Here is an 8,115-nt window from a genome sequence, read left to right as displayed (position 1 = left end):
CTGTGATGATTAACAAAATTTAATAATGTTCAAATATTAAATAAATCTAGCCATTTAATTTACTAAAAACATACAAATTCAAGAACTTTAAGTTACCGAGTAAGTGAACACTTTATATAATACACAATACACTTGTCGGTTACTTGATTTATAATTTAAAAAAAATGATAAATTACATAACAAATATATCATATTTAGTCGGTGACTGATTTCGACCAACCTAATTTGAGTAACAAAATTCCTGGCTTTGTCGGGTATAAGATGAAGCTTGCAAAATTGGCACCCAGAACATATCTTCAGTAATTTTCCCACACTTAAAAGGGAATGTTTGTATTTATAGCAGCCAAAGACAACCGCTTTGTCACTATACAAACAATGATGTAATTCACAAAGTTGTGTATAACCAAATGTAAAGTTGGCGAGAGAACTTCTACTGTCTCATCAACGGCTGTGAGGTGAGCTTAAACAATCACAAAGAAGATAAAAAGAACACCAAAAAACAAGCCCGAAACAGTATGTAAAAAGTGCATATCATCATGAATTAACGCGCACCTGTCCAGAAGTTCTCGCTAGAATCTGGACTAGCAAGGAGGTTGAAGGGTTTGCCGATACTATCTTTCAAAATGGTGATCTGGCCTTCTTTCAGCAGTATATCTTCATCGAGGGCCTCTATTTTCTTTCTCAACGCGTTGATCTCAGAATTCAATAACATGTTCTTCTCCGTGTACTGCTTAACCTCATCCCACATAAGATCTCTCTCTTCGGATACCTTTGGTAGTATTCCCCTCACGATAGCCAATTCTTTCTTGCATTCTTGCAGGTCACCTTGAAGTTGATTAATAGTCTCATCCTTTTTCATCATCTGCTGACAATGAAAATATAAGTTGATGGCATACAACTGAGGCAAATAACTTTGAACTTTAACATTTAATTTGACAACATGTTGCTTAATACAAAGAGCACAGCCATCAGACTTGAAAAACAGAAAATATTGACAAACTTCTCGGTCCTCACTTTGTTCTGCTTTTCATCATAAGGGCACTGAGTTTTGTTCAGTCCATGGATTTTGATGAGGAAAGGGAATAGGTGTAGAAAGAGACAAACAACAACAGAATCACAAGTCTGATTGTCCAAGGAAAAGAACAGGAACAAAGGAGATGATGAATTTGTGGCGGCATAGAGTGCAAAATAGGTTTTCCCCATTCACACTTTTAATCAAGCTTTATTGGCCATAAATCAAACAATTCCACAAGCATTTTCTTTTCCTTTCCTAACCAAAATCCTTATACCAAACAGAGCATAAATCAAGATGTGCTTAAGTGTCAACCGATGTTTTTACAGCACCCTTTTCCACCCCACTCCTACTGTAGCAATGAAAGCTTGGTACAAATCTCTGGTACACCAGTATTTCTATTTAGCTTACTTTATGAACATACTACTTAATTGTGTGGTGCTAATACAATGCTGATCCAAGTGAATGCTCAGTCTTTATACACAACACAAAGAAAAACTCACTTCAACTTATTGTACAATTTTTCATGCAAAAAAGATTACCAATATGGGAACTCAAGTCCCGGCTTGGACAGTTTGTATCTTCACAAAATCATCTTCCTCTCAGTGCTAAGCTAATTAATCAAAATTCACTGAATTTGCTGATATTAATAAAAAAGTGAATGACATTGTTATTTACCATTGACTTATTCCTGACTTATTGCAGGTCAAACAATTTTTTCCTATTAACTTACCCTTATAACGGTAAAGATATACGTCCTCATATGCATTAACACATGAAGGTATATGGCAATAATTCGATCATAAAAATATTATTTAACCAACAACAAATCCGTAATAAGTCAATTAAGGGTAAATATAGATTTTTTACCCTTACAACAGTAAAGATATAACTCCTCACATACATTAACACATGAAGGCGTATGGCGATAATCCGATCATAAAGATATTTATTTAACCAGCAATAAATCAATAATAAGTCAATCGGGAGTAAATATAGATTTTCTACCCTTATAACTTCAAAGCTTTACCTCCTCACATGCATTAACACATGAAGGCGTATGGTGATTATCATAAAGATATTTATTTAACCAGTAATAAATCAGTAATAAGTCAATCGGGAGTAAATATAGATTTTTTACCCTTATAACAGTAAAGATTTACCTCCTCACATGCATTAACACATGAAGACGTATGACAAATTTGCATCCGAGTCCAATTATCTTGCTCCATAAATTAGTTTCCTAGTGAATCTTTTCATAAATTATTCTCATGGTTCCAAGGTTTGAAGTGACTTAGATAACATTAGTTAATCTTTAAAACATATTTCACAATTGAGGTATGAGTTTAATTTCGAATCTGACTGAAGATTATAAAAAACAATAGAATACTCAGAATTTGACTAAGTATTATTAAATTCTACCCTTTTATCTATTATAAGTTTGAGTATTATGATTAAAAAAAAATTATATTAATTAAGAAAAGAGAACATCCTAAAAGGTTGTTAATGAAAATAGAAGTAAAATATTAACAAGTAATTCTATAGATTCTTTTACCATATTTCACTTTTCAACTTGTGCTGATGCTTCCTTTCATTTGTTATCTGAGCTCATTTTGGCGAGGGAACTAGTGTACGTTTTGCAAGTGGAAACAAATGTATGCAACTATTGATGTCTGCTTTAAATAAAAAAAAATTGCATGGCAAGTTGCTGAAGAAGAAGAAATTGGTCTTGCTTACCTGAAGTTCAAGTTCTTTCATCTTGTGGTTTATGCAAGACAAGTTATCAAGAGCATTTTGCACTTCACATTTTAGAACATCGTTGCCCCTTACAGCTGCAGCAACCTCTGCTTGCAGCTGCTCGATCTCTAAATCCTTGGAATAAAGTTTCTCACGCAACAAACTGGTCAGTAGGGTTTCTGCTTTCAACTCTGATCTGATTATGTCCTGACAAGTAAACCAAATAGCATTTGCGGAAAGAAGTTGGAACAGTATAGAATAGAGAGAACCTCATTCAAAATGTATATAAAACAAATAAACATCAAACTAGTCTACCTCTGATTTCTGCTCTCTCCATTTGTGTGATTCACCATCTGATCTAGGTGCTTGAGGATCCATGCCAACTGAGTAGAAATTCTCCTGCAGCAATGCAGATTTTTCCTGGAGGACACTGGACACAGTTTGGATACTGATTAACAAGTTTTCAGCTGCACGTTCTAGACCTTGGAGCTTCACTTCGCATTCAACTAGAACTTGACCATCTAAACATGTAGCAGAAGCTGGCCCCTTCTTCAGTGGGTAACCACCAATAGCTTTGACATATTCAAGTAACTTCCTTCCAAGTTGGCTGCTGTCCATAAGCAATGGAAGCATTTGATTTTGCAAGCAGCTAATACGATTCTGTAGTTCTCGATCCAACTTAAAAGTTGAAGATGTACCCTCTTTCCCATTGCTTTTCAGACGATTGAGTAGATCAATGTTCTCATGCCTAAGTGAATCAACTTCAGCTCTATATGATTCCACCTCCTTCCTCAGTGAATGCTCCACACCGGTCAGTCTCATATGTTCAACTTGCAGCTTTGCAAATCCAAAATCAAAATTCTCTTGAGAAATTTTCTTTCCAAGTTCCTCACAAAGTCCTCGCAGTCCATCGATTGTCTTCTCTTGATCATTACTGGTTCTTTGCAGTCTACTGATAGCTTGGTGCATATCCTTGCACTCCCTAACCCTCTCTTCATAGTTCCTCTGGATGCAATTTCGGTCTTCTTCTGCTGATCTACTTTTGTCTTGTATTTCAGATAGAGTTTTCTGCAAAGATTGATTCTCTTCCTGAGTTTCCTTAACTTGAATAGATAAATCCGCAATTTGTTTCTCCATGTTTGTAGTTTTAGTTCTAGTGTCCTTTTCCCTTTCACTAGAAGAAGAGACTTCTCTTTGGAGGCAGACATTCTGCTCTGCTAGTTCCCTTACCCTCTCCCGAAGCCTATGTTCCTCTGCCTGGTATTTCTCAAGCTTGCGGGACCACTCAGTTGATCTCCTATCCAATTCCTTTTCAAGAGCTAGCTGCATTTCATTCTTTTCCTTCTCGAGTCTCCGGCACTGGGCATCAAGTTCTACTCTTTCATGTTTAAGTTTCTCCCTAATCCAGGCTTTTTCAGCAATCCTATCCTCTAGGACTGCTGAAACCTCTAGAGCCATGTTTAACTTCTCCTCTGTTAAGCTTCTAATTGTTTGTATCAGTGCTGACACACTAAGTCCTCGAAACTGAATAAAATTTCCCCTTTCAAGCTCTTCTGAGAGAAGTGCAGCCCGGTCCTCAGCTTCCTTAAATTTTTTAAGCAGTTCTAAATCAGCATCCATTACAGCGCTAAAATTTTCTCTAACACCTTCTTTATCACCAGCGGAAGACTCCATTTCCAAGAATTCTGAAATTGTTTCCTGATGAGACCCATCAGTAGTGTCAGTGTGCCAATCTGTTGTACAATTTCTCGGAGATATTTCATCAGTATATGCATTTGAACTCCTATTCGAGGCTCTTCCATACACGGCTTCTACGGTGATTGGGCTATCAGGGTCAAAATCTTTTGACCTAATTTTAGGCAAAAATTGAGACTGGGAGAGTCTCTCAACCACATGTTTTGCCAGTTTTCGTGGAGATTCATTGCAATATCCATTTTCCCCCTGATCTTTGGATGAAAGCTGAAGATGTGACGATTCAGTTTCTCTGAAGGATTGAGATTTTGGTTTCTGTTCCCTAGCATCATGTGAAGCCGGTCCACTAAATCGAAATCTTGGTGGCCGCTTGACCACAGTATTTCCATTTTCGAATTGATTTCTCATGGAGAAATTGGCTTCTGATTCACACCTTTCCATCTGCTGTTCTCCATCAATGTAACGATCCAAAACTTTATTTGAGACATTACTAGAGCAATAAGAAGGGATCTCTGATAAATCAGAGTGTGCCCTGGAAACAATACAATCAAATTTCTCCACTTTCCCTGCATTCTTCACCATAGCTGCATCAGTACATTTTGTCCTGTTTTGCCTCTCAGGAGTCAGAGTACGAGAACTGAAAGAGAATTGCAAGACAAAGAAAAACATATGTTACTACAAGTTCATAACATGGAGAGAATAAAATATAATACAAGATGTCTAACATCAAAGCTATAAAGGAAAGAGACTGCCTACCGGGAAGAGTGGTGTCTTGATTGCTTGTTTGAATAGTAACTTGTACTACACGGGGAACCAGTTTGATCGCTATTCCTTAGCCCTTTTCCATTGTCATAAAGAGACCCAGATGAGAATGAGAGACTCCTTCTTAGACAAGGAGCAGCAACACACACCTGATCTTCAGAACCATGTTTGTTTTTCGTAGACTTCTCCAATCTTTCTGTTGGTTTTTCCCAGTAAACTTGCTTATCCATCGATGGTAGGGAGAGTTGATTACTGTTAGTGCTGTTAGAAGAATGTGATTTGAAAAAGAAGAGCTTCTTCATCACTACGACTTCAACTCCAATTATTGATACTACTCATAGATACACAATGGACCTGTCCATAATTAACCAAAGAAAGAAACGGAAGAGAATTATGGAGTAGCATAAGTAAGCTTGCAACTATGAAAAATTAAATGCGAATAAAACAAGTTAATACATAATGTTCTCGCCTGATCCCAATAAAGCATCTTCCTCTCCTAAGCATGTCACTTACAGTATAGATAATTTAAAAAGATCCAACAAACAGGACATAAACTCGAGAAAGATTTCTAACCAGGAAATTATGCTAATCAACCCTAGAATATAAGCAAGAGTGTGAAAGTATCTTAAAGTTTCCCAGCAATATATACAGTTTAGAAAAGGGTAGTGCATAATTAAAAGAAATGTGCAGCATAGAATTTAACTATATCATATCTTCCTGGTAAACTGAGTAACAGCCAATTACCCAGGGACAACCAAACATATGCAAGAGTGCTCTTGAGAACATCAATTCTAATGTATAAAAGTGCACTTCATCGCAGGCTGCAATGTCAAAAGAAAATAAAGTGCCCTGACACCAATCTTTTTAGTATAACTTTTTAACTAAAAAATGAAATAATAAGCAACATGAGAACACAATAGAAAATAAGACTCCAACTAGCAAGAAAAGATAAATTAATTAATGAAAAAAAAGAAAAGGAAGAAAGAAATTCTATCGGATTAAACAAAGAGAACCTTGGACTCACATCCTCTGATATCCGTACAAGAAAGAGTATTATAAAGACTATATATCACAAAGATGTACTTATATCAGTTATTTTTATGTTTCTTATATATTGTAGGTTTCAGCAAAGTTCAGTAATGATTTCAGCCACCACCTTTACTGTTAGCAAGGAATCATGGTGCTCCCATGCACTAAAAAAGAGGGTCAATCAATGTGTTTCAGAACCATGATTAGAGAAAACATTAGTGGCAGATGCAGTCATTAGCCCCCAGCTGATTCTTTAGCCTTAAAGACCAATCTACCCTCGATTCACCTACTCAACTGCCTTTACAGAAAAATTACTCAAGTAACAATAATCATAAACAAAAGCATCCGACTCCAGAACCAACAACGAGATTACTTTTTGCTCCAATCCAAAGCAGTAAACTATATCTGCTAAACGGAGTAGACAAGCCAAGCACAACTTAGGAACTGAACTATAAATTAAAACCCCATTTCAGATCCATACTTTGTTTAACTACAGTACTCACCCTTCTTGGAATCTTAGGAAAAAAGAAAAGGAGTAAATAAAAAAGAAAAAGAAATATTTTTGTTTCTTGAAATTAAAACCCCATTTCAGATTCAATACATTGTTTAACTACAATACTCACCCTTCTTGGAATCTTAGGAAAAAGAAAAAGAGTAAAGAAAAGAAGAAAAAGAAGAAGAAATACTTTTGTTTCTTGAATCAGTCGAGCCCTGCAACAAAATCATTCTTTCCCTTATTGAATTCAATTTAAAACGAAAAAAAAAAGAGTAAAAAATAAAAGACCCACAAATTGCTTTATACCCTGTCCCCTTTGTGCCATACCTTCAAGCAATAAAATGTGACCGTTAGAGAAACTTACTATTCCCTTCTTTTCAACTCAAACCCAAAAACGTTCAAATTTCACAGAATAAATAGCAATTATTCCTAAGATTCACAATAGGAACTCCCTAGTAGCATATTTAACTCCGAAGATTTTCAAAAATTGAAACACCCAGAAGCAGAAACGGAGATGAAAAAACGTATGCTTATGAAACTCCAGGAAACCCCCTCAGATACAATCCACCACGCCATTAATACCGAAAACAAAAACGTCATTAAAATCATACAAGTATCACAGTATACATTCAATTCGCACATATATATATATGCAGAGAGAGGGGGGGGGGGGAGGGAGAGAATTTACTTCAACGGAGGGCTGAGAAATTGAAGAGATGGCAGCGAAAGCTGAATCTGAATAAAAAAGGAAGAAATATTTCGACAGTAAGAGCGGAATGATATCAAACACTTGGTCGCAGGCGCTACTGTGCTGAGTCTTGAGTTGAATGATATGATAAAATTGCTGGACTAAATCGAAAATTAAAGCGACACAGAGGGATAATTTGGTCAATCGACGGAAGTTTAAAATTTCGATGCCGCGTAAGGCGGAGCGTCTTTCCTCTTTTTGGAGTGAGGGCCCATACAAAACTTTTTCACAAGCATTTAAAATAAAAAACCCAAAATCCTATCATCAATATTGCTTCTAGAAACACAACCCTTTAAAACCCAGTCGGAGCCGCCAACCAACCTCGCACAAACAGGTTTCCCCCGAGCAGAAAGCAAATGCTGAGATCAAAAGGAACCAAGAAAGTTAGACAGAAAAGGAAGCTTGAAACGATAACGGGGGAGAATACGCAGCGTATGTTCGGTTATTATTTGCTAGAATACTTTCGGACGGAATTTCAGCTGGCTGAAAAATTAAAATCGGGCCTTGAAGTGGGCTTAATTGTGGATAATCTTAATTGGGCCTCTAAGTGGGCTTGATAACCTCAATTGAGCCTTTAGCTGGCCTGTTAAGAATAAAAAAAGAATATTGTTACAAAATTAAATTAAGAAGAATTATCTC

General features: G+C 36.4%; 1 protein-coding gene across 6 annotated transcripts; it reads right to left on the bottom strand.

Moving 5' to 3' along the window:
- Positions 1 to 295: 295 nt before the first annotated feature.
- Positions 296 to 7,924, bottom strand: LOC105171925 (uncharacterized). 6 transcript variants are annotated; one of them, XM_088886063.1, is made up of 5 exons: positions 7,798 to 7,924; positions 5,198 to 5,557; positions 3,065 to 5,078; positions 2,750 to 2,956; positions 296 to 862 (listed from the first exon to the last, which is right to left on the bottom strand). In XM_088886063.1, exons 2-5 carry the CDS (start codon positions 5,503 to 5,505, stop codon positions 542 to 544), a joined length of 2,850 nt encoding a protein of 949 aa, XP_088742189.1. In that variant the 5' UTR covers positions 5,506 to 5,557; positions 7,798 to 7,924; the 3' UTR covers positions 296 to 541. The 6 variants fall into 6 exon arrangements, with proteins under 6 accessions (XP_088742189.1, XP_011091487.1, XP_020553151.1 ...); XM_011093185.3 differs by lacking the exon at positions 7,798 to 7,924 and adding an exon at positions 7,417 to 7,759; XM_020697492.2 differs by lacking the exon at positions 7,798 to 7,924 and adding an exon at positions 6,217 to 7,395.
- Positions 7,925 to 8,115: the final 191 nt, after the last annotated feature.

The sequence above is a fragment of the Sesamum indicum genome, linkage group LG10 (genome assembly GCF_026168435.1).
Source record: "Sesamum indicum cultivar Baizhima isolate 11 linkage group LG10, ASM2616843v1, whole genome shotgun sequence".
Taxonomy (NCBI): Eukaryota; Viridiplantae; Streptophyta; class Magnoliopsida; order Lamiales; family Pedaliaceae; genus Sesamum; species Sesamum indicum.
The sequence above is the reverse complement of the archived record's forward strand: the minus strand, read 5'-3'. Positions and strand labels throughout refer to the sequence as shown.

Excerpts from the sequence above, each read along its gene's own strand:
- LOC105171925 (XM_088886063.1), bottom strand. The coding sequence starts at position 5,505 with ATGAAGAAGCTCTTCTTTTTCAAATCACATTCTTCTAACAGCACTAAC. Across the intron at positions 5,079-5,197 it reads TCAAGACACCACTCTTCCCG|TTCTCGTACTCTGACTCCTG; the intron begins GTAGGCAGTCTC and ends ATTCTCTTTCAG. Across the intron at positions 863-2,749 it reads TGAAAGAACTTGAACTTCAG|ATGATGAAAAAGGATGAGAC; the intron begins GTAAGCAAGACC and ends CATTGTCAGCAG.